General features: G+C 38.9%; 1 protein-coding gene across 1 annotated transcript in view; it reads left to right on the top strand.

Annotated features, from left to right (window-relative positions):
• The window catches only part of ARHGAP10 (Rho GTPase activating protein 10), a 138,993-nt gene that overhangs the window by 88,352 nt on the left and 24,510 nt on the right, over nucleotides 1–26,131 (top strand). Inside the window, exons 17-19 of the mRNA XM_066186506.1 lie at nucleotides 459–564; nucleotides 1,177–1,336; nucleotides 14,908–15,058. Of these exons, the coding sequence (XP_066042603.1) occupies nucleotides 459–564; nucleotides 1,177–1,336; nucleotides 14,908–15,058 (417 nt within the window). The remainder of the gene's footprint in view (nucleotides 1–458; nucleotides 565–1,176; nucleotides 1,337–14,907; nucleotides 15,059–26,131) is intronic.

Raw genomic sequence — 26,131 nt, 5'->3', positions numbered from 1 at the left:
GCATAAATGTAGTATCATTAGGTGCTCAGTACCAACAAAACTGAATTCTAATCATGAGGACAATCAGTTAATGATGCTGAAGTGAAAAGCAGTGCAGTTCCTCTCTGTGGCACCCAGGAACATCACTGCTCACCTTGCATTGTATTTGCAAGCAGATGAGTCCAATGCAGCAAAACAGTAACTGCATCTGTCAGTCTTTAAAAATAGATGAACAAAGGCATCCTTTTGCAGATGGATTGAAAGATAAGTTCTCAAAATAAGTAAATAAGTTGATAATTCTAGAACAATATTACGTGTGAAAACAAGCACATATGTTCCGTGGTGCTATATTTGGAGATGCGTAAGTGGTCAAATGAAGTGTGTGCATTATGTTTCCATGCAGGGGTGGGAGAAAGTTTGTGTTTCTGTGGATCTTATTTTAAAATTTTTTTTGAGATATTTATTTCTATATCCCATAGAAAGTGGGAGTCCTGAATCTCGAGTCAATGCTGTTCACTTCCTGGTCCACAAACTCCCGGAAAAGAACAAAGAGATGCTGGACATTTTGGTGAAACATTTAGCGAAGTGAGTGCTATGACCTACCTTGTCAAAATCCTTGTCTTAACCTTTCTTTAACTACAAAGGGCTTTAGTGAAGTGTGGCTGGAGCTGAAGCCCATTTTGATGCTGTCATCCTCAACCCCAAGAACCAAACGTGCAAAAGCAGACAAGACATTTGACTCATGCTGTGCATATTTTGGCGGGAAAGGCAGAAATCTAAGACGTTAATGAAGCCATAGAAGTATTTACTTTAGCAGTCCTGCCAGCAGCTGAGGGTTTGATTGAAGTGAGAAAGGGAACATTATACTTTCTTTTTGCAAATTCTGGCAGAGGGAATAGTGGAGATCTGTTAGCAAATTTAAGTTGGTTTCACACTTGCCCTGGTCCAAGGCTAAGTGCATTTTATATATTTAAGTTCAGTAAGAGATTGGTTTTGTTTTTAAGTTGCCAGTGGAAGAATGGCTTTTCAGTTTTCCAGAATTTAGTAAGACTTTATTTGAAGAAACTGCACAAAACAGACTTTTAAAACATAGATTAAGGAAATGTAATGTTTTCATTTGTAGACTGCAGTTTCCAACAGTAATGGAAAATTTTCATAACCCATTTCCTGTTTTTTCCTTCAATTCTTTTCAAAAAGTGTTTCAAAGCATGCCAAGAGGAATCTAATGACTGTGGCAAACCTAGGGGTAGTATTTGGACCAACCTTAATGAGGCCACAGGAAGAAACTGTAGCAGCCATCATGGACCTGAAGTTTCAGAATATTGTCGTAGAAATCCTGATAGAAAATCACGAGAAGGTGAGTTTTGCTGCGTTTTCACATTTCTGAGCATTGTCTGAAACAATCTGCCATCCTTAATGGGGGTATGCATGGAATTAGGCATGACATTAAACTAATAGTTTAATTCTAAAGAATATTCTCTATACACTGTACGCTTTTGGTTATTTATCCTTAATAACAATTCCTGTTCATAGGTGAACTGACATTTCAGAATGCATGTTTCCTGGCAGTGGTAGTGCTTCTGTGTGTATAGTACATCAGTAGATTTGCATTACGATATTTGCATTCGCTTTTTTCCTGAGCAAAAGTGATGCAAAACTGGAAAAGAAAAAGCCCAGGCTCGGTTTTTAGCTCTTCCATCAAGTACTTTGACCAGGGTCTGAATTCATTGTTTTATGTCTTCATTTTATCTCAGAGTTCCCAGAGTAAAAAGGAGGACTTTGCTGTACTCTAAGTTTTATGTGTAAAAACCATTTAGGAGGATGCTAGGTATTAACACTTCCTTTGTTTTCAGCTGAATGTGTGTTATTTTAAGCCTTTATATTTGAGGTAGAACTGAAAATAGAAGTTGTTGTTGCTGCTGTTACTAAAGTTTCCAATTACTAAAGTGCTTCACATGTACAAAGTACTGTCCAGAATATCACTGCATGTGACCTGGGATCTGGAATTAAAAATATAAATACTAAAAAAGTCCTGTACTTGTCTCCTTATTTGGGTACTCCTTTGGGAGTCCCTTGTGTCTAAGCTGACTTCTCTAACTGGATGTTTAAGGTACTTTGTACTGAGAGATAGAAAGCATCTCTTTAACTCTTACTGTCAAAAAAAAAAGTTCTTTGGAAAAATCCCAAGACACGCTTTTTCCTCTCTCTTTTCTTAAGAACTCAGAGCATTGAAATTGTTATTTCCTTTAAAGGTTAACAGCATTGAAATTGGCTATTTAAGTCAAGTGTTATCTACTCTAAATAATATATGTCTCTGGTTTTTCTGACAACGTAATTATGCTCCCTCCCTGATTGATACAGGCTGGGCAAAGCTGCTGTTGGCATAGCTGTGTCCACATGGTGGGTTTTGTTGGCTTAGTTGACTTAGGGTGTAATGCTGTCCTCACACGCACACTGAGCAGATATGGTATTGTTCTGCTGGAAAAATACTGGGCTGCACATGTGGCTCAAGTTCTAAGCAATAAATATTCCAAGAGCTGTAAGCCATGGTATTAATTTTGGATCTTAGAAATGAAAGTAAACTTTGCAGTTCAGCTCATGATTTTAAAGCTATTGAGGTGACCACACAAATTAAAGAAAGTCGAGAGAGAGCAAGCAGAGTCAGGGTGTTTTAATAACATGTGGAGGTTGAGTTGTGTTTATTCAAATCACCACAGATTAGCACCATCCCATTCTTATGCCAGCTCAGTCACATGTCTCTAAAAACTGGACATCAGTTTTACATTTGAAACATTAATGGCCTTTCTTGCTCCTCTGAAAATGCGGAGAAGCGAGGAATGGAAAGTACATCAATATAATACTGCATCATTTTCCATAATTTCTTGGTTTTATGCCTTCTTTAGAAATGGAAGGGTATAATTTTTAAAGGGATTTCTGTAATTTCGCTGCCATTTCTAACAGTGAACTTGCCATTGGTGGTCTGCCTGCAGCAACCTCTCCCATGCTACATCTGCTTTCGAAATGGAAGGCAGCCCCATGTGTGACCTCTGTATTTATAAAAAAGACAATGGAGAGGTGTGTTGGGGCATTGCAAAAATTTTATAGTCAGACTGAGTATGCTGCTTTTACAAGTGACGTTTCTTTGTTTAGGTCAGACCAAGGACCTACTTTTAAAGGCAGGCAAGGTGGTTGCCAGTCTAATGTTCATTTTATATTGTTATTTTAAATTTCTCCATTTCAGACTTTCTGAGAGTCTTGCTTTTTAGGTATTTTTAGCCCTAGTGAAGTCCTAGGAAAAGTCACTGACTGTGGGTTAAAATATTTCAAAATATTTGGTTCAGCCACTACTCCGACTCTGCTAATTTTTAGCAGCTTCTGCTGATAGAAGCAAAGTTTGGAATTGTAGGAGAGTGATGGAGTCAAGATGGAAGTGCACTGACCCTTCACACTTGGTGCATATGTAATTTCCAGCTCTGGCACTCTGCAGAGAGTCATTTCTTTTCCCCTGTAGCAAGGGAAATAACCAACAAATTTTCCAACTGTAGAAGCAGTAGCCATCAGCGTTTCTGGTATGAATACAGTAACCTGGGAGGCAAAATGCTGGAAAAAATGGTTAGGATTCCTCAAATATTTTAAAATTCCATCTATGCCCATTATGTCTTTTGCCGATAGCTTTACTGAACGAGAATCACTCTTCATTTTTAGGAGGAGACGTAATTGGGTAACTGGCTTTGAAATCCTGGTTCAGTCATTCCAATATTATCACTTTGCTGGGTTCTAATCAGAGAATTTCTATGCAATTAAATGTCTGGAAACCTGAACACAATGACTTGCCCTAAGATAACAGTATCATGCTTAGTGAATAAGCTGGTTTTGTTTGGTTTTGGGGTTTTTTTAAGCTTTGTTGATATGTGTATGTATTTCCTGCTGGCTAGAAACCAGTCAGTACCACTTCCACCTTGTTTACGGGCTGCATACATACATCCTATCCATGTCTGTGAACCAATTACAGTGTGTTGAGGAGGGGATGTTTTGCAAAGTGCTGAGACTGGAACACTGAAACTAGACCATACAGCCTGATATGTTGCTCAAATGGCATTTTATTGCACAATGATTAAGAGTAGGAAGGGACAGAAGAGCATCAGGGATGGATTTGTTTAGCTTTTGTCATTTCTAGACAAGTGTCTGCCAGGCAGATTATTTCACAGTGCCCACTCAGAAGGTGAGCTGCACAAGATGATCTGTGCTTTGAAAGAAAAAGAAAAAACTACACCCAAGCTGAGATACTTTACTCAGGACCCTCAGAACCACCTGCTGTGGAAGGAAGGACAATCCAAATGATAATTAGACCTGTAAAATGTCTTGCTTTGCTTCTGTCCTACAGCTATAGGGGAAGGATAACCAGATTTTGTGTCCTGTATCTTTCCCTTCACTAAAGAAGCATCAAGAAATTCATGTTTGTGTCTCCTCATTATGTTTATTTTGCTTTAGGGTGACAAGCCCAGGAGCTGACTGCCGCTGTGCTTGCACAGTGCCTGGAACAATCTTGGCCTTTAGGTAATCTTCTAAAGAAAAGTTTTAGTCAACTTGGCCTCCAAAAAAAGGGTTTGATTTCTCTTCTCTGCCTCCTCCAAATGAGTTTCATGGGTTTCAATTAATTTTTCTTCCCATGGGCTTAACAGATTGGAAATCTTGGACATTTTAGCTCTTCTGATCTTTTCTCTGACCTTGTGGTGAGGAAGAAGGGTGGTCCATGCCACAGCAGCATGAAGAGTACGCACATGTTTATCTTGCTGTTTGTTATAATGTCTTGGCATCTCGTTGGAGTGAATATCACTATTCAAAGGGCTTATTTATTTGCCATTTAGAGATGCCTCAGTGGTAATGTGAGCCATTTTGGTTTCTCAATTCCCTGAACATTATTTTAAGAAGGAAAAAAAAAAGGCAACAGGATAAAAAAAGTCTAAGAAATGAAAGAAGATGAGGGAGGAGGTTGGAATAAAAAATCTCAGTGGGACTGGAATATTTAAACCAGTGTATGGGGGAGGAAAGAATAGTGAGTACAAATAGCAAGATTATAAAAACAGAAAGAAGATGAAAATTACACTGAAAGAAATGTAGCAGGAAAAAAAGCGAGGGGCTAGACAGAAGTTCCTTCTGGAGACTGGAAGGCCAGAATCTGAGGAAAGGGAATAGGCTTCGTAAAAGATACCTTTTTCTCAAATTCAAACAACCTATGGGCAAAATTATCTCAAAGACACTCATGCTGAAAAGCTCAGTACTTCCTGTATATAGGGCAGGTACCTTGTCTCTATCAATCTTTGTATAAAGGGGAAAGATTTTACATATTTTAGGCAAAATGTCTCTGGCTTAGCTTTGATTTGTTCAAAACAGTTTTAAGTGGAATTTTTTTTTAATGAAATAGGTGGTGGTTTTTGTTGGTTTTTTTTTTTTTTTTTTTTTTGTACTTTGGGCACTTTCATGATTTCTTTTTTAAACTAAAAGGGGAAGAGGATAATTTAATACTGCTGAGCTCTTAAGCCAACATCAACCTCATGTAGTAATCCTTGAAAAATCTTAAGACTTATTACAGTGCATAATACACACAATATTCGTGAGACAGAAGGAATGGAAGTGGGTGAAGTCAGTTTGTTTTAGAGCATGAAGCAGCACAGTCTCCCCTTGGCAATCCAGGAGTTCTGTTGCAGGTAAAGGCTTTAGGGTGGAATGCCACACCACCACGTAAACTTAAGGCTTTTTTTTGGCAACAGAGCAGATCTTTTGAAGGCCCACTGAAGGGACACACGAGAAGTACTGAAGAGGGCTTGTTTCAGCTTTCCTGTTGCTTTGCCTTTGGCTGCAAAGGAGGACCAAGAAGCAATGCAGTGTAATTATGCTGGTTCGCTGTGGTGCTGCAATTTGAAACCTCCACAAGCTGAATGTTTCTCAAGTCAACAAACATTGGACTTGGAGGGGCAAAAAATGACATGAAAATATCTCCATTAGCACAGACTTTGTGGTACAAACACATGAGGGTATTCAGGAGGGTATGCAGTGCTGCTTAACTTGAAGCATGTAACTAATCAGAAGTGTCATTGAAACTGTTCCTGAACTTAATTCTAATTACATGCCTTAATCATTGGCTGAGTCTCAAGCAGAAAGGGCAACAGACACAACAAAGAAATTCTGATAGGAGTTAGAGCAGCTCTTCTGCTCTTCTGTAGTATGAGCAAACTCTTTAAATCCTTTCTTTGACTTGTGGATAGCATAAAGCCCTTCCATGTGAGATGCACACATGTGGTAGTAAATTGGCTGCAAATATTTTTGTTTGTTTGTTTGTTTAAAAGACTCCAGTTTTCTAAATGTGGTCTATGTATAGTAAGAAGACTGAATGTCAAATCTCTGCTCACGTTTTTGACTGCAGTTGATGATATTAGAAGCAGTCTGGATCAATACCTGGATTGGTATGCTGCTAGACTGGTTCAAAAGAAACAAAACATGCACTGTGAAAAATCGTATTGTATTAGTACAGAAAATCAGAGCAGAAGTCATGATCTCAGGGGTGGAAGAGACCTGCTGAGATGCTGTACTACAAATACATGGCACATAGAAATAGTACATGGACTTCTGACTTCCTGATTTACCTACCTTATTTACAGTTAATTTGGGGGAACTTCCCAAATTCCCAAACTTCATACTAAATTTTGAAGTGATAGAGATCTCATCTTCTGCTGCTCATAAGCAATGTTCCTAAGTAAGGAAAGAGAAAGGATGACAAAGGAGTGGAGTTCATCTGGTTAATATTTACTTCAGTCTTGATGGTCAGGGTGCTGTGCTTGCATGTATGGAGGAGGAGGCGAGGGAGAAATCCTTATGGAGACTGCTAAAATGGATGTTCTTAAATAAAATCTTGTTAGTAAAAGAAAATATCCTGTAAAATATTGCAAGGGGCATGAAGAGGGGAAAAGTTGTTGCCCTTCTTAAAAGTTTAAAAAGTAAATTCTTATGCAGAAACTGTGTGACACAATGCTTTTTGCATGTATTCTTTAGAATTCTAGTAAGCTTTTGCCTTACCAAAAGGACTAGTGTATTTGAAACCATTAAACAGATTTTTGTATTAAAAATATGTGGCAGTCAGCTGATAATACTTTTATTTCCAATATTTTCAAGTGCATGCTACTTGCACTAATAAGGCATCAATATTTCATTTAGACATTCAATAGAACAGTGTGTTCTTTGCCTCCAAAGAGCCTACAGTCATGATGCAAGGTAAAAAATGTATTTTAACAAAAAACAATGAGCAGAAAATACTTGAAAAGGCAATGATAATAATATAAATCCTTGTAATAGCAGCAAGGATATCTGTAAAAGGGAAAATGCTGGCAAGGCTGCGTGGTTGGCTACAGTTGAAACCGTGTCATTTGCAATGATCTTGAAGACCTTGTCATTTCATTCTAATGCTTTGCTCAATGACAGTGTGGTAGGGGGTCAAATGTGGGGGTTTTTATACTATAATTATATTATCTGTTCATAAAATCTGCAGTAAAATAGATGTGTATATATATGGTGGTTTTGTGTATATATGCACATGTATATATATATGTTCATATATATATATTTATTACAAATGAAGGGGAGATCAATGTGTTTGGTCATAGTTGTTTTTGCTGGGTCTTGACTTAGGTTTCCAAGTGCCATCTTTTATCTTCTTAGCACTTCTCACACTCTCTGTAAGAGCAAATACATACAAACATTCTCCTCCTGCATTATTTTCCTTTTAGGAGTGTCTCATGTTTTAGAAATCAAGGTAATTAGATTGACTGTTTAATCTTTTAATTTTAAGGCATTTCTCTGCTCTTTTAGGTAGTTCCTGTAACTAAACCAGATACTCATAAGTATTATGTGTAACAGGGAAAGATAACCTTTTTTAGAATACTCTCCTTGGTGTGAGTTAAGAGTAGGTAAGCACACAAGGGAAGGTGAACCTGCTGTTCCTGCTGGTGCAATGGACAAATGTGGAAGTATTCCCAGGCTGGTGTGTGGTTAACTCTCTTCTTTTCCTCGATGGCTAACGTGGATTGGTTGATAGCAGTGAATGGGCTGCCATCAGGAGCGTTCTTCTCATGAATTGTTAAAAGGCAGAGCGCTATGTGATATGGTGGACGCTGCCGTCTTTGTATCAGGAGTGCTACTTTTAGAAAGGCTGACTCAACAAACTCATAATTCGCGAGTGATCAAAGGACGTGCGTTTTTAACCTTGGTATGGTTTCCTTTTTTTTTTTTTTTTTTTTTTCCTCTTTCACAGATGTCCTCCAGACTGTAATGTTGTGCTTTGCAGGCTTTTCAGTTTCTTCATTGTGTCTCAAAACTTGAACTACACAGTTCAAGGCAATCAGAGCAAATGAGCTATTAGAGTCTGCTGATACATGAGGTCTGTCTGAAACTTCCCTGGGTTCTTTTGTCACTCTCGTAGTTTGCAGATTGTCCAGATCTGTAGTTGTTCTTGTTCAAGAAGAGCAGATAGCAGATACTCCAGTCAGAAGGAGATTGAGACTCACAGTGTCCACAAATCCCCTATAAGCAATGTTTCATTTAGTTAGGGGTGGTCCGGCTGCCAGGCAGATGGGCTTGGCAAATGGTATCTTTGCAATGAAGAAAAGGCTGTCTTGGATGGATTCAAGTCTGATTTATTTATTTAGAGAGCTTTGTGGTTTGGCTCACAGCCAAGGATGTTTCCTGTTTCTCATTTTGACCTATACCTGGTTACTTTCCAGGCTGCATCCAATGTTGCACTGTATTTCAACAGTGTGTGCCAGGAGCATCAAGAGCATTATTGATGCTTTCTGGTTGGTGGCCCTCCAGAGACTGAGCCACAGGTAGTTTTCAGCTCTGGATCTGATTCTACCCCCCACCCCCTCAATGATGTATAAAGGTATTTTGTGGTTTGTACAAGCCTCAAAATCCAAAGCCTCAGAAAATCTGCATCCTGTGCAATCTCACAGAAAGCAGTGCGCAGCAAATCATATTTTACAGTATATAAATGTTGAAGTGCAAAAGTCAGGATAACTAATATGAGGCAGGCACACCTGTATTGGTGTGAACATGACGGTAACCTTTGGGAGGTGAGTTATGTAAGAATTCCGATAAGTTGTTAATAATTTTGCTTGGAGAATTTTGTGAATGTTTTAAAATTATAGAATATGAATTTTAGAAGTAATCAACTTTAATCACATTTTGCACACTGAACGCAAATTCTGTTCCGATATCAAGAATTCCTAGTGCATGTAGTTTTTATTTATTGAATTGTGTTTGTGAACAAATAAAAGAAATAGATCATTTTGACTAAAACCAGGAATGAAGCGTGTTGGTCTAACACTGTTCATAGTAAAGTAAAAATGTGAACCAGTAAGAAACTACAAATAACAAAGGATCTTTTTTAAAAGCTTTCAGTACTCTGGAAGTTTCATAAAATTGTTAGAATTGGTGCAGAAATCAGTTTTGAAATAAAACTTCTGTCCTCGCTCTCTAGAAGTTGATATTTTGTAACTTCTATTATGATTAAACTTTTAATAACTCAAATTAGCTTCTGTAATCCCTTCAAATAGGGAATAAAAACCCTAGAACTTTTCATGTTGTTGAATGCGGTTTTTACTGTTAAAAAATGGATTACAATTATAGTACAATTAGTGGTTAGTGGTTATAATTAGTGGCTGAACTACTGTAGTACCGTTTTAGGATGCTTGTTTTCACCTTAAAATTTCTGAAGAGCTTATATCTACAGTAAAATTGTAGTTAGACATAAAAGACATCATTATCTTCGTTTCAGAAAACAGCAAAAAAAGCAGCGTACGACCATTGTCTTCATTATCCTAAGAGGAAAAAAATTTTGAAAATTTATCTGAGTGAGAGCACACTGTGAACCACAAAGACCGTTGGCCTTTTTTTTTTAGTGTTTTTGTCTCTAATATAAATATATGATTTTTGGTTTTGTGCAGATTGGTGGGTTTAACCTGAATTGGGCTTGCATTACAACAAAAAGAAACTAAGTCAAGGAAAGACCATGGTGATAAGGTCCTCTTGCACTATTCCATTAACTGCTAATTTATGAAATAGTCTTTGATCGGCATATATTATAGCCAGTTGTCATGGAAATGCAAGGAGTACTATAGGGATAAAATGTGTAAAGGGGGAGCAGTACATGTGCCATAGCTGGATGGTGATTTATATTATTCAATGAACCTTAGTGCAAGTGTCAGTCTTTGTGTCTTTTATTTAACAATGGCAAATCAAGTTGGTGTTGAAGAGAAATTGCCCAAATAGAAACTTGCATTGTTCTTGTCTTGAGAAATACTCTCCTCTACAACATATGAATGAGCCTATCCCACTAGTGGGATTCCAGAGAATTTGGAATGACCTTGCATGTTCTAGCTTCCTTTGCCTTGCACAGTGACTTCTGGCGCTCTGGTTGGTGTTTGTGTATTCCAAGGAGATGGATGCATGTTCTGGGTGGTTGGTGTTATGAGAGTGATACGGTTTTTGTCTTGCAGCAAAATCATGGCACAGCTTTAAGGTGATATTTTATAAGTTTATCCTCATTAGCTCTATTACTAAGCCTCCAGTTTTTCTCCTCTCTTTTTCATCCCACTCTGTCCTTGCTGTTTGCTTCCCACTGATTTTTAGAGGAAATTTTAATTACCCCAGTGAAACAAAGCAGACAGAGATGACCTGATGTCTGGGTCTTTTCCTAAAGTGATTCCTGGCAAACATACTGAAATTCATTAATTAGTTCTGCTTGAGACCAGAACAAACAGATCAGTATTCTCTTGTAGCAGCAGAATCTAATCTACATTTCCATGTACAGCTATACATCTAGTCATGAACTTGTGGAATAGGCCAAGTTAAATCCTCCCAGTCATGGGTTTTTTTGAATACCTAAAATTGTCTCTCGTAAGAGCTCAGGATCTAGAGTCCAACACTGTTGTTGCAGATTAAGGGGAATCTGGCAAAATTCCTTGGGCTGTTGCCATGTGGATCTATCTGCTGGTAGAATACAGTACGATAATATGTTTAATTTGGCTCATTACTCTCAAGAAATGCTGCCATAGACTTTGTGGGACACAGATTTAGGAACTGGAATGGTTATATGTAGGGATGATCTTGGGCTCACTGCTCTAGACAGAGCTGTTATTAGTGCTGTATGCCCAAGATGGTTTGTGGTTTGTTTAGCCTTGTAAAGCATCCATTTTGTACTCCTACATAGAGAGAAATAGGTCAGACTTGGCAGAGTATTAAATTGCTCCACCAGAGTTTCATCGTTTTTGTTGTAACTTTTGCACTGCAGGTTTGGAGATTCATCCTCTGGTTCATTCAGTGTGCACTTTGAAATTCTCCTTTCTTATAAGATCAGACCTAAAGAACCATTTACAATAGTGGACTGACTAACAGGGATTTGTTGCTGGATTAAAATTTTGAGTGCTACATCTATTAGTCTTCTCCCAAGTGTAAATTGTTACAGTTAGCTTCAGAGTTTACTCCCAGGTAGGTAAATAGCAGGTTGCCAGTGCTGTTGAGAACTAAACTGTAGAGAACTGATAGGCTATACACCTCATGCAGTTTGACCGCAGTTTCAAAAACCGTGTTAACACGGGATGTGACTGTGAAATCTTTAAACTTTGAGGTTGGCTTAGTATATTTTTATCTCTTCTAGAATGATGTGATTGAATAAGCGTACTTCACTCTTGTCTTTATTACAGGAATTAGTCTAAGCTGTGGTGACTTCTGCAGTCCAGATGAGTGGTAGTGGTAGATCTGACCTTAAGGGAGCATGTTTTTTTGAGTGGTAAAACAGTAATCTCTTAAATAGCGCATTGCAATCTGTTCCTCCTTGGGAGAGTTTCCATCCAATTAGGTATGTGAGGTTCCTTTGCCATGCTCTCTGATAACAACTGCTTGTAGTGCAGGATGGTGCTCCTAAACTTGCTCACCTGTGGTTCCATGCTTTTGTGCAAGTCAGCCAGCACACAGCGATGCTGGGGCCATTTCAGGTGCTCCTGTTGTGTGTGTGTGTGATGTTGAATTCAGTCCTCTCTGCGCATGCATTGGGCTTCTGACAGCAGGTCACTCACAGCTGGCTTCTTTTATTAGCCATGGAGCATTTAGACTTCAGGGATGTTTAAATAGTTAATGAGGTTAGAAGCAAATCTGAATAAAACCAAAACCAGCTTTTCTCCCCACAGCTTCAATAAAGCAGGTCTCCATCCTCTCAGTCTCAGGCAGACCTAACAGTGCTTCTGTCAGTGCAGCAGACTAATATCCAAGCCGGAATGAAATGCATTTGCCTATTTAAGTGAAAATAAAGCAAGAAAGAAAAGCTGAATGCTCTATGTGCACTTCTGAAAGTGAAGGTTGATGTTCTGCTTGCTTTTCAGATGCTGTCCTTTGCAAACCTGTAGAATGAACTGAGGCTTTGGCCTGCAGTGGAAAGAGATTGCTGTTGCTGGAAAATATCTAGTTAGGGCTGGGCTGGAGTTTATTTTCCAACTAAAAAGACTAAAAAAGATACCAAAGTAGGGATGAACACAACTATGAACTGCTTGAAAGAGCAAAAAATCTTTTAGTCTTTTGTCTTTGTGACTCTTAGTTTCTCATGCTATTAATTTTGGAAGAGTATATTGCAATATTTGTGAGAGACAAGTCAAAAACACTGAAGAACTTCACTATACCCTGTGCAAGTCACCTAGAAGCATACAAGAAGGCTCATCTCTTGTGAAGTACTCCTGAGAAATACTTGTTCTTCTCACCAACACTAATTTCAGCAGAGATCCATGGATAAAGCTGTAGAAATAAACACAGCTGTGGAGTGTGACATAGTAAACAACATGCTGAAACCTCTTCGCAGAGAATTGTTTGCCAGAGAGCCCAAATGCAACACTTAGTCCTTGGAAAAGATGGCATTTCAAGTTTTGGTACCTTTGAATTTTTCAGAAGCAAATATTTATCCCTAAACCTGCTCAATCTAGCCTTGTATTTACACATAAGGGGGCAGTGTGGTACTGTTAGCCAAGTGCCATGGAAGTGCACATTAGATTTCACTATTATATATTGCATCATGTTTTAAGAAATGGCTTTAGAACTCTGAGCACAACTAGAGCTTTGTCATTGCCTGAGAGAGCTGCTGTGTCTGTACTGGGGAGAACCAGGTTGGGCAGCTTCCTCTCTTTGTAAGCATTTTGTTTTCAGAGAGTTGCTAGTTTTTGGCACTCTCCGGTAGTCCCTTGTTCCTAGGCATGTGAAGGAGGGGCAGACAGTTTTCCTAACACTGGGATGGGGAACTTCAAATTACAGCATTTTTACTCCCCTGTGGCAACATTCACTTACTGGGAAGAAAGGTAATGTTTCCACTGGGGCTTTCTTGTGCACGCCTTACATGGGCTTCTGGCCCACTGCTGGCCAGTTTTGGGAATATGACCATTTCTCCACTGTTTTCATGGAATATATCCTCTCTTGATTATTTTGTACCAGCACAGTCTTTTACCTGCCAGCGCAAAAGTGACGATTAAGTGGCTGTAAGTCAATTCATACATGGAATCTTGGGTCATCTTCTTCCTACATGTTAATATTCAGGGTTAGCAGGCCAGGCTGTGATGGCATTTAGGGTTTCTAGTACTTTTAACATGGTGTTTTGAGTGCCTTGCTACAGGATGCTTATGGCATTATTTCTCACCTCTCTGGGTTTTAGTGTCACACTGCACCTGACACGTGCTGTTATTATCCAAAAATGTGTTATCTGTGTTGTCCCTTTATAGTTTCTGCATGAATTTCTACTTCATAAAAAGCTTCCCCTTCAAATATTGATTACAGCTCTTCTCTTTGCCACGTATCCTAATAGTAAATATTATAAAATTGCAGAGTACAAGAATATGTTTCTTTATATCTTGTTATATCACTGTGTTGCATTTCTGAGAGATGCTGTAGAGACACAGGAGTTTTCTTATACAGCTTCTGTTTGTGTTTTTCTTTATCTGCTGCTTTGTCTGCCGAAATACGTATGAAGCCAATTAGTTCATGCCATGACCACTTGTAGAAGGCTGCTGGTAAATTGCATGCCAGCACACTGATAATTTCTAGCAGTAAATCAGCACTGTTGGACTGTTTCCTTCATGTGACAGTTAAAGCATTAAGTGCTATCAGGTACAGTGAATCTATGTTGTTGGTTAATTCAGAGAGAAAAGACATGGTATTCTGCGTGGAGTGGTGATCTGCTGATGGTCATGAGTCAAAAGATAAAATGATGACAGGAAATGCAGTCCTTTTTATATGCATCTTTGTGAATGTCAGTATTTAATATAAAATGGTCTCAATATGCAATAGTTAACAGAATAAATTCTCATGTGGTTTGTTACTATGGTATTTCTCACTAAAAACCCCTGCCCACAAAATTTTCCTCTTGCTCTCTTCAAGAGTATGGTGTTTCTTTAATTAAAATGGCTGTGATTTAATGATATCACATCTTTGAAAATTAAAATGGGTATTCTGGAAAAATTACAGGTTCTAGCTAAAGCTATAAAGTATTTTGGTTACTGGTTCCTAAGGTAGTATCCTTCATATTCTCCTTCCCCTCCATCCTAGCTGGTAAGTGTGGCTGCAAACATTTTGTATTTGAATTAACTGATTGGCAGCTTGGTTAATGTGTAGACCGTGCTCTTGGTTATTTCCATATTATATTTATCTACTTATTTATTTATTTATTTTAAAAGCACTCATTAAAAACCCACGGCATACTCCCAAACTTGAAGGAATGGATTTTTTGGCTCCTGTTTGCTTTGAATGAAATCCAAAACAAATGTTGTTTGATAATGGTTTACAGTTGCATTGCACAGGTTGCTCTTCATGATAAATAATTAACACCCTTTGTGTTCTTGATTGCAGATTTTCAAAACCCTGCCTGATGCTACTTTCCCTGAGCCAATCTCTATGTCAGTATCTCCTCCAAATGCCCCACCAAGGCAGTCAAGAAGACAAGGACAGCGTATTAAGAGGCCTCTGGCTGTTTACAATCTCTGCCTGGAGTTGGATGATGGTAAGATGTTAGTAATAATTCCAGTCCTTGCATCAGATGGCCTGTGTATCCTGTTTCCAGGAGGTGTTTTCATTTCATGTTTCATTTGTATACATGTGTGGATGCACAGGCATGCTGCTTTAATTGCTTTGGAACATGCAAAGAAGCAAGGAGAGCTACAGAGAGTGGACAGCAGGGAGTACTGTCCTATGACTTATGTTTAAAAGTAGGACGGACTGTCTTAAATATGCTTTTCTCCTCTAAAAAAGAAGCAGCTCCTGTTTCTTTGGGGAAATCTCTTTGACCTCTACTGAAGATTACACAGCCATAAGATAAATGGAGAGAGAACTAAAATTAAAGCAAATCTTTTATGAGAAGAGCTAATGCACTTTACAGTTAAATTCATCTGGATTAAAGGCTCAGGTCACCATTGCACTGGAGAATACCAGTACTTCACTTGAATCTTTAATACCTTGCTGTAACTAGCAGTAAATACTTGTCAACTTGCCTTACCACTGAAAAGCAAAGGAAAAAAAAAAAAAGAAAAAGTCTTCCTTTTGCATGGAGTCTGCAGTAGCAACATACAGTGAGGCATAGGGTGTATAACATCTTATATATTCTGACTGTTAGCCAGAACCATAATCATTTTCCTGAAATTTCATTGCTTGGGGATACGTACTGTACTGAGGAGACAAGTCAGGGCTCATTTTGTGTTACAGTTTTTCTCCACCCTATTCCTTTTCTCTCTCTTAATGTTTTTAGCCAATTGTCTTTTCACATGAAGGGCCATGGGATCAGGGCACAAAGTCCAGTTACAGCAAGTGAAAATAAACAGGAAAGTTTTGAACTCATGCAGTAGTAGGAGATTCGCTGGTGAACTGTTGCTAAATTGGTGGTTAACAGTGGTTGATTTCATAAGGAAGAACAAATACCTACACCAGCTGTTAAGTGCAGGTTTTAGAAATAAACTCAGGACTGTTTATAGTTTCAAAGCCAGTTTTGCAAAGAGTCAGCAAGAAACTCAGCATTCCTGCCGTCGGATTTGATTCACCAGAGAGATACATAATCTCTGTCTTTCTTTCTTGCATCGAATGCCTTGATGAGAAGATGTTTAAGGTGTATCTGCTTAAAAAGCTTAAGCTGTGTTAATTTGAATAATATGCTGCCAAAAGCTGAGAAAGCTCTTGAGCTACGTCTGCAATAATAAATTTATCCTCATTTGAAAAACAAAACAAAGCTGAAGCCACACAGAGCTGTTTACATCTAATTTTGAATGTGAATCCTAGCAGGATGCAAGAAGTACTGCAACTTCTTCAATTCCGTGGAGCAAGGTGTGCACTAAGGAGTTGACTTTGGCCCAAACACTGCAGACAGAAAGCACTTGGTGGGTTGTTTTTATTCTAAGAGCCAAAAGACAGTGTTACTGTTGAACACTGTTTTAAAGATTCTATTTTGCCTAAATGCAGTCCATATTCTTGTCTAATTTAGGCATCTTGGCAAAAAGCTGGGATTGTTAAAGGCTGTGATAGTTATATTTCATGCAGAGATTTGGTGCTTGTCTGGGAGTTGTAGTGGGTTGAACTGCAGAGTGCCCTAGTACATCATGGTACATATTGAAACCGTAGTGAAGGCTGAACTGCTGCAGGTGAAATTTTGGTGGGATCTGGTAATAAAATTTCCCCTTGTAACTGCTGAAAAAATTACCCTCTGTGGTCTGTAAAGCCACTAGCAAAGGTAGCAGGATCCTCAGACTATTGGTAGCTGCTGGCCACGTGCTAATGGCTCTTTCCCTTGTTGAGGCAGCCGGCTGTGTCAGGACAGTGGTCAGTAGTGGGGACAATGGCTCTCAGGCACGTGTGCCTTGCACATGCAGTGCCTCCAGCCCAGCTGCGTCACTGCACACTCTGAGCCCCTGCCCCAGCGCCTGCAGGCTGCCTGGATCAGCCAGGCTCATGAATTATCTAGTCCTTGAGTAGAGCTCAGTGCCTCCAAATACGCTCTGTGGCCTTCAGTTGCTTTCTTCTTTGGAGAGGAGGTGAAGGAATAGAAGTGAGCCTGGGCTTCATTCCATATTTACCTAGTTTCTTGGCTAACAAATGCATGTTTTATAACTGCTCTTTGGAAGATTTTATCCTGTGTGTGTTTTTAACAGGAAATTAAACATTAAACCCCTTTCCTCCCCCCCGCCCCCCCCCTTATTCACAATGGCATGAGTAAAGCACCAGGCACAAGCCAGTGTTTTGTATTTCCTGGATATGGCAAAATTATCATAATCTTGTTTGAAACAAGCAGCTGATACATATTTATATGTAAATATATTTGTAGACAAATATATCTCTAAAGTTATTAAAATTGTATATAAATATTCTCTATGCCTTGAAACTAGAACTGTGTTGGAGACAAAATCTCTCTATGCTAGAAAACTTGTTGAGTGTGTTTCTTTTAGGATTGTTATGCAAACCAGGAAATTGTTAGAAAAGCGGAAACAAGTCTTTAGCTATCAGCTGCTCCAGGGAGTTAACAGGCTTCAGAATCCACTGCTTGAATTGGAAATGCAGGGTTCGGGCCAGGTTTCGTTTTAAAAGCACGTTTGCAGTTGAGATGCTTCTTGACTGCACACAAAATGTATGCAGCAACCACCCAGAAAGGGCTGTAAGATATATAAATATTGATAGATGTAATAGCTGCAGAACACACACTACGTTTGATAAAAATCTTTATTTTGCCTTCTAGTAATTAGCTGTACTGAATTCTGATAGTGTGTAGATTTTCCTTCCTTGTACATGGCAATTAGATGATTAAACCTATTTGCAAACAATTCAAGGATTATATTTGCTACAGTGAAGATCTTTGTTTCCTGAAAGACCAACTTAAGTCACAGATGATACTGTCTGTTTTTCTTTCAGCTTCTTTCTTCTTTACTCTGTGGTAAGCCAGTTACTAAACTTTCACTCTGAAGTTTTTTGACATCCTAGTATCTCAAGTAGAACTCGACCCAATGGAGAACTCTGAGCTACTTTCCCATGTGGCCTAAACCCAAAATTCTTATTTCAGCAAAATGCAGATTTGTCTGAGATTTACATTAGGACCAGTTCCAGAGTTTTCTAGCCTTCTAAATGAAGATTTGGGATTTGTTCTTTGGTGGGTTTGGTGGTGTTGTTGTTGGTTTTTTGTTTGTTTTGTTGTTTTGGTTTTTTTTTAAATCTCCATGGGGAAATTACTTTCTTCTTTTCCCCTTGCTATCTGAATGAATTTTAGAGTGAATAGCAGTGCAGAAACTCCTGTGACTTACAGTCTCAGCTATGTACAAATGACTTTTCATTGTCTCTCTGTCTCTCTATGCAGAGAGGGAAAGACTGTTGGCTAGAACTGGGAGTTGTTTATCCTGTTCTAAACATGTCATGGGGTTTTTATTTTCCATTTGGGCAGTCACTGTGTATCAGAGGATATCTCTGTTTATATTTCTCCTAGAGGGCAATGCAGATTTAAAATTTTGTTCTCTTACAATTTTATTTAGATTTTTATGTACCTTTCTTGACTTGTAGCAAATGCAACAGGTTTGGGGTTTCTCTTATTTGTTTCTTTCATCCTTTTTAAAATTTATTTCAGTGCCAGAGACTTAGAGATTATTAAACAATTTTTCAGGGCTGTTAGAGCAATATGGGAAAAAAGTCCAGTGTAAGGCAGTCCATCCAGGATAAGCAGAGAATCAGCACAAGTTGCATAAGTCACACCTGGAGTCAAGAAATGGGTCATGCGTAGCACTTTGTCCAATTACAGAACAGCTTGTTTTCTAAACAAACCAGAATATACATCTAAAACCACAGGGCCTGCTGATGCCTTATTCTATTTGGATACCCTCTAGGTGCCAAAATTTCTCCTTGGCACATACATGGACATAGCACATTAGTGTCAAAGAGGGGCTGCATTGTTCTTTTTATAGGGCATTTGTGTCCTATCCCCCACTCTGGAGTCATATGGGCTGTTTGTGATAGCCTGCTGCTGCTGTAAACTAAATACTGTATTTATAGTGACTTAGAAAACAGATTCTTCTGCAGAATTCAAAAAGAAATAAAAATTAGAATTGCTACTTAACCCTTCAAAACTTTGTGCTAACTTATGAAATATTTAGGGAAGTATAGTTATGAATGGTATATTCATCTTGAATAGGAGTAGCTGGTCTTGGTTTTTTTTTTGTGGGGATTGGAGTGACACAGTGTCTTAATTTGGGTAATTAATTTTCATTAATTACTGTGGCATTCAATTAAATTTATCAGAGTAAAATGTGATACATGTAATGGCTACATAGTAATATTCCCTCTCCCAACTCCCCTTCCCATCCCTTCCTGCCCCAAACACAAGTTAAAAATCATAAACTTCATGTGGAATTACTGAACAGAAAACCTGGATGTTAGAGGAAGCCTTGGACTTAAAATGAGACTGGTCTTCAGGGCTGAAACAGCCCAGAACTGCAAGGTTGCAGGTGTGAAACCTGGCCTTGAACTCTTTCTATTTCTGAATCTGCTGCTTGGAAGTGTTTCTGTAACCTGGCACATAGTAGGGGAAATGGAAAGAAAAGCAGTTACATAGGCATATCAAAAAGCCATAAGGCCCTGAAACACTTGCTTACAAAGCTATTGTTAACTGCTGAGCAGAACACAGCTCTGCTGTCACAAAATAAGTGCACCCATGTTAGTCATGAGGGGGAGATCAGGATGACTGCTGTTTGCCATGTGGAATTTCAGACAGTTTGTTTTTCATCTTGCTGCAAGAGTAGTTCCTGCAATTCTGTGTGATCCATCACAGCTTTTCCCACCTGATGGCTCCAAGTAAGATGCATGCTATACAAAGTTAAAAGTCTTTTTGAGCTACTGTCAGCGAAGGTAAAGCTTTTCCAAATGTAATGTGGGTCCTACTTCCCTATCAGAGAGTTGACTTCTGCTTGGAGACCTTTGGGTCCATAGAAGGTACTTTTTTTTTTTTTTTCCTGGAGATACAGAATAATTTTGGTCCATACTTAGCATACACAATTGACATTGTCTGGCTATTTTATCCCTGTGAGTAATCTTTTTGCTACAGTCTACTTGCTGCGCTGTTACCAAAAATCAAATTTGTCTCATGATGTAGTAAACATCTCCTAAATTTTATATCTCGTTGAATGAGGTGTATCAGATCTTCATGGTTGGTGTGAGAATTGAGTTTCATTGCCACTGCTTGTCTGCTTTCAGTGTATGGAATCTAGAGGCTGTAGAAATGTTCAAAGTAAACACATCCACATGTTCACACACATGCATACAACAGGAGTCATAGGGCAGGGGAAGGGAACTTGCATAGACTGAAAGCTAGAATCTGAATTGAAAGAAAGGAGGGCGAGTTCAAGAGAATGGGTCAGTCTTTCCTTGAGGCCAGACATTATTAAAAATCTCTGATCTCCTGTAATAATCCTTCATCTCTTTAATTCTCTACCTTCTGCACACAGACATGCAGGGGCAGATAATGCTGTAAGAAGGCCAATTTGGCATGCTAAAAGCCATTAATCCCAGGATGGAAGTCACTGACATATCTTTGTTGCATGCCAGCTGTGCCCAGACCAGCCTCTATTGGTAAAAGTAAATTCCCTCACCTGGCACACAAGAGTGTAAGTAGAACAAAGACTTGTAGCTATTCAGCTCTTCAGTCACCTTCCTGTGCCTGAGAACATCCATTGCACTGAATTAGGGGTTTCCTCACATGCTCTTGCTTCTCTTCACTGGTGACAAGGGTAGCAGAGATCTTGCAGGGGAGAGCTGGTGAACTTTTTATAAGGCTGATATGCAAGTTAGAAAATATTAATCTTCTTGTTTTGCCCCTACTCCATCAGTGTTTTTTATTCAGTCAGAAAATATTTATTCTTGTTTGCCCGTTAGCTTCTGGAAGTCTTTGTCCTGTTTGCTCTTCTTTTTCTCTCTAATTTTCTGTTTTGTTCTTCTGAAAGTTGCACTTATTGCAAGGTGAATTCCATTACTGTCACTTCTTTTCTTCCCAGCTGTTCTTCCAACTTGCTGAACCAACCGGGAGATTGAAGGTGTTCTTAGGGGAGATCAACAAACCTGCCACCTGGATGTTCAATTAATACAACTGACAAAACTTCCCCTAAGGGCTGCTTATCTTGTTTTCGGTAGTTTTTTTAACAAGCCACAGGTATCCAGCTTGATCCATTCCTCTGCTGAAGTCACTGTTATGGCAAAAGGGGAAGGGTGAATAAAATGAGGAAGGAGGCAGAGCCAAGCGTCAACAGCATAGTGAAAATATTTCAGAGTGGCTTTTTTGTGAGAGACCTATCACATACACAATGTGGTAGCAGTTATTCCTTATCATTGGCCAGGTTGTGGAATTATTGGTGAGAAACTTCTTTTAAGAAGTCTTAGGAAGTGTCTGCAAGTGAAGCAAGCTTAATAGCAAGAGAAAAGAAGACAACAGCATGATGTTATCTCTGTTGGACAGCTCAGGGAAAGAGCCTTTGAACACCTTACCTTTTGGGGGTGGAAGCACCCTTAAAGACACATCTTCCAGCTTGTTGGTGCCAGGAAAACAGAAAAGGAAATACTTTCATGGACTTGGGAGTTTTTGATAGTATTTAAGAAGTGCTTCTGACTTAGGGAACTTTTAGGCCTGGTTGTCTTGGTTTGGGAAGACAGGTATCTGCCAGGGAAAGCTGGAGTTTCCCTTGGAATGGAGAATGTAAACACCCCTACCCCTCTTTTCCAAATTTTTATAAATTTGCAATTAGAGGCTTTCAGGCCAAGCTTTGGGAAGAGGAATAACAGTTTTTTTACTAGGAATATTAAGAACACAAACGTAGTAGTACTAAAAACAAAACAAAACAAACCCGAAAAACCAAGTAAACTAACATAAATCCTAGAAACCCTGACAGTCGAAATACAACCTGACACCCTGTTGGTCGGGGTGTTGGATGCAGTCCGAAAGTAAGCCATCCTGGAGTGGCTGATGTGGTTTTCTTGGAGGAGAGATGGTCCTGTAGAAAGGGTCCAGTAATGGCAAGATGCATCTGGTCTTCCTCCAGAAATCCAGTGAAAACACTGGATGTCTCAGTTTTTATGTAGGTAGGAGCTGGTTGACTCCCCCCACTGGGTGGAGCATCTCACAGTGGTATGATGTAATGTATCATGTTGTTGGTGAGCCTTAATGGCCCATTAACAGCAGATATCCCCCGGAAGGAGGAGGGGCCATGGAAGAGATAAGATACATTGTTCCACCTGGTTTTAACTCGTGGCCCATTACCAAAAGGCACCTGCCCCTTCCCCCCTGGAGTTACAAGAGAAAAAGGAAAACACCTCCCCAGTTGGTTTCAACAGATGGAATAAAATAAACTTTTTTTTTTTTTTTTTTTTTTTTTTTTTTTTTTTTTTTGTTACATAACCTAAGACACTGGTGACTGTACCCCTTTCTTGATCTGCTCTGGTTTTTCAGTTGTCATTTTCATGGATGAGAATGAGCTGTTTATGTTTCAATACCGGGCTTGACTATAGGTTAATGTTACCTGTACTGGTGGAAACACAAACTTAGTGATATGAAAAAATTTAAAAAGCAGTGGGGCAGTCTGTTTATCTTATTATTTGTCAGGGTTTTCAGGAAGTAGCTTCAGTTTATTGTTGTATTTTTCAGCCATGAAATTGGTTGGCACCTGGCCAGCATGGTAAGGCTGGAGATCATGTGTGGTTTCCTGCCAAGCCAGCTCTGGTAAAAGTGAGTAATCTTTGAGTTTAGATACTGCTCTTGTTATCATGGTTTACACAAATCAAAAGAGGAACCCCTCTGCAGGCTTGTATCTGATTTCTGTTGTGTTTCAAAGTTTAATTACCTGATATAATTAACATACCAATATTGTATCTGCGACTCTGTCTTGAAGTGGTTTTCCGCAGCTTGAAGAATAAATTGGGATTCTTTACCCATTTTAGTTTTAGCTTTCTCAGTGAAAGGCTACGTGTCTATTGGATTTTATTGATGTAAAATAATCCAAGCAGTATTTCTTCTGAATTTTGAAAGATGACCTGCAGTAAGGGGATATTTATTGAAATAATTGCTTAATTTTTAGAGGCAAATTGTTTAATGATGCCAGGTAAGTGCATCTCTAGAAGGATGCTTGTTTAAAGTTGAGCTTTGCATTTTAAAAATGGACAAAAAAATCAAAAAGGAGCAGGCCAGGACAGGATGATGGTCCCCAAACTCCACTTGCCCCTGTGTAACTTGCAGATTTCTTTGCCTTTCCTAACCCAAACTCAAACACCTTGTGGCCCCTTTGGCTACAATTCTTGAGTTGCATCATCCAGTCTTGAGGCAAATTCTGTCTAGCGCAGCTTCCTCCTTTTCGTGAGGTATCTAAACCATTATGGAGTTGGGAAAAACAATCTTTCTACAGGAAATCTACTTTGTGCCTAACATACACATGCTGCTACACGCACACATTTGAAAAATATATGAAAGTTGTTCTTAATCTAGGAAAAACTGTAGTCAGCTCCAATAGTTGTGTTAATTATTTTGTCTGAGAGAAAAAAGTAGCTGGCACAGGGATCTGATTCTTGCTGCATGTGTTCTGTGTGACAGCATGAAACTGATGGGAATGTGGGTTGTCTGCTGTCCATTTGCTCTGCTGGCTTGAGGCTGGATGAGTCTATGATGTCTAAATTTATGTAAGAACTAACTGCATACCAGGGCAGGGCTGCAGTGTATAGGGTTTGCTACACTCTGGGGTTATTAATGGGTACTTTTGGATAATGGAATGTGGTAATACAAATCTATTTTTTGGAGTATTTACAAGAGTCTGACCTGCAAAATACCTATTATTCAGGAGCAGTAAAATGACTCTCATTTGGTTTTAGCATTCACTATAGTTACTTTTTAAACCAAATAATAGGTCAATATTAGCTTTCAATCAAGCTTTCACCTTGATTTGGAAACATGTTTAAAAAGCATTATTTCTGTGTTCTGGAGGTAATAAACAATTGACCAGTTTTAGTGGCATGATAAATGAAAGTACACAGTTTCTTAATTTACTGAGAAACAGATGACTTTGCTTCATTAATTCAGAAAGCTTTAAAAAGGTTCAAAGAAATAGAAGAATATCTGAGTTCACTCAGTGTTTGGTGTGATTTACCACAGGGTGAGTGGTAGTGTAAATAGTGATTGAAGGGGGCAGCCCTGCATCTAGAAAAGGCTCTTCTTGACTGCAGAGTCCTCTGATAACTATCACAGAAAACTTTCTCCAGTGCAGTTACTTCTAGCTTCCCAGGAATGGCTAAATCCTTTCCAGAGTAGTTGGTACATTTCATGGGATCATTTAAAGATTTATTAACTGTGTGAAGCAACTTTGGTTTTGTTTTTTGTGTAGATGCTGAAGATCTTACACTTGGAACTAGGTACTTGCTTGATCAAGGATCTTTATGAGACTAATATTTCTTTCTGTCCCTGAGCTATGAGATTCCTGTTAAAATGAAAACATAGTTCAGACCCACAAATTAGCACAAGAGCAAAGCTACTTTCTACTTGGTTGAACTTCTGTATTATTGTGAGAAGTTAGCTATTTATGGGGAATGAATGTCTGTTGTCTCAGAGTGGGATGCAGCTGTGATGCTGATGGAGGAGGATGGGTGGTTGCACAGCAGTGCAGCTGCTGCTTCCCCACCTCATGATGCAGAAAACAGCAGACTTGAAGGTGGCAACAGGTATTTTGCAGCATCTTTAATGTACTCTCCTCAGTAACTGTCCCCATCATCCCTTGTCTATGGCTAACTATTTGTATCAAAGTCGAGATGGATTTTTATCCTCTTATTTTACCGTGATTTGCCTATGCAATGACCATTTAAAACATAAATGACAGTTCTGTTTGTCTTATTTGTGTATATCAACAGAAACAGTCATATATTCCTCATTTACTCCAGAAAACCTCTTTTCCATAAACTGTTTCATTCTCTGGTTACCCTTAAGCTATAGACATGGGTTCTATTGTTGACATTAAAGATTAGTCTTGCTTTTAACATTAAAGCACGTAATTCATCAGTTTACTTAAGCTGAAGTTGGAAGAAAACTGTCACTTAAGCAAGTAACTGATAGTGTTAGCTCTCTGCTTTTCATGGTTCTTAATACAAATGCTTTTTTCTTATTTAGAATTCGCAGAGTAAAGTAAGGATCTGATTATTGACACTGCCAAAGTATTTCAGGTTTTTTTTTTCAACCTTGGATGCCAACAAAAAATATTCTTAGACTAGCCAGATGGAAAAAAAAGAGAAAAAAAGGCAGTGGGGAGACATGTCATGCTCAGTTAGGTAGAAGCTTAGTTCAGATTTCTGGTAAGGAAGGTCTGAGAGCCTTTACTGAGGCTCCTCCAAATAAAAAGCAAAAATAATTGAGTGTTTACCTATTTGCTAGAGAAAAGCTGTATGTGTGGTAGGTCTTTGTGCAGGTTTTTTGGGGGTATCTGTTATTGTGAGAAAGGCAGGGAAGGGGGGAAGGATATTTGGGTTAGAAACTGAGGGGTTAGTAATACCAGCTAGACACACCAGTAAATGGTTAGGATCAGTTTAAGATATTTATTATTTTCTAGATGGCTGGTCTGAAGTAGGAACAGCCATAAAGGCAGAGCAGAGGGTGTCTGTTGCAGAGGCACAGTGAAAGCTCAAAGGCTTGGATGAGTGTTGTGATTAGATCAGTGAAACAAGAAGATAATTTACATGACAGTTTAAAAGGATCCAAGCAATCAAAAAATTTAAATAGTCTGCAAAAGGTGGTGAGAATGTGAAACAAGTTTTTAACTCTCTTGAGAGTAAAATTGGATCTTACACCTATTTGCGTAGGATGGGGACATGAATTGTAGAAGCAGCTTGATGGCAGCTCTAGAAAGATGGCCAAAGCTGAAGGCACTCAGAGCCTTCCCACAAATATGACGAAGGAAAGGTGAAGAGTTGATGGTTGGAATGTTGACAGAAATTTGTGAGATGTCATACAGACTTACTGCTTTTATACTGAGAACCCTCGTGTCCTTCATCTGTTCAGGCACTCTTTGGCACCCAAAAATGAGTGTAATAGGAGAGAAAAAGG

The sequence above is a fragment of the Chamaea fasciata genome, unplaced genomic scaffold (assembly GCF_029207755.1).
Source record: "Chamaea fasciata isolate MVZ Bird 193981 ecotype frontalis unplaced genomic scaffold, bChaFas1.0.hap1 SCAF_6, whole genome shotgun sequence".
NCBI classification, from domain to species: Eukaryota; Metazoa; Chordata; class Aves; order Passeriformes; family Sylviidae; genus Chamaea; species Chamaea fasciata.
The sequence above is the reverse complement of the archived record's forward strand: the minus strand, read 5'-3'. Positions and strand labels throughout refer to the sequence as shown.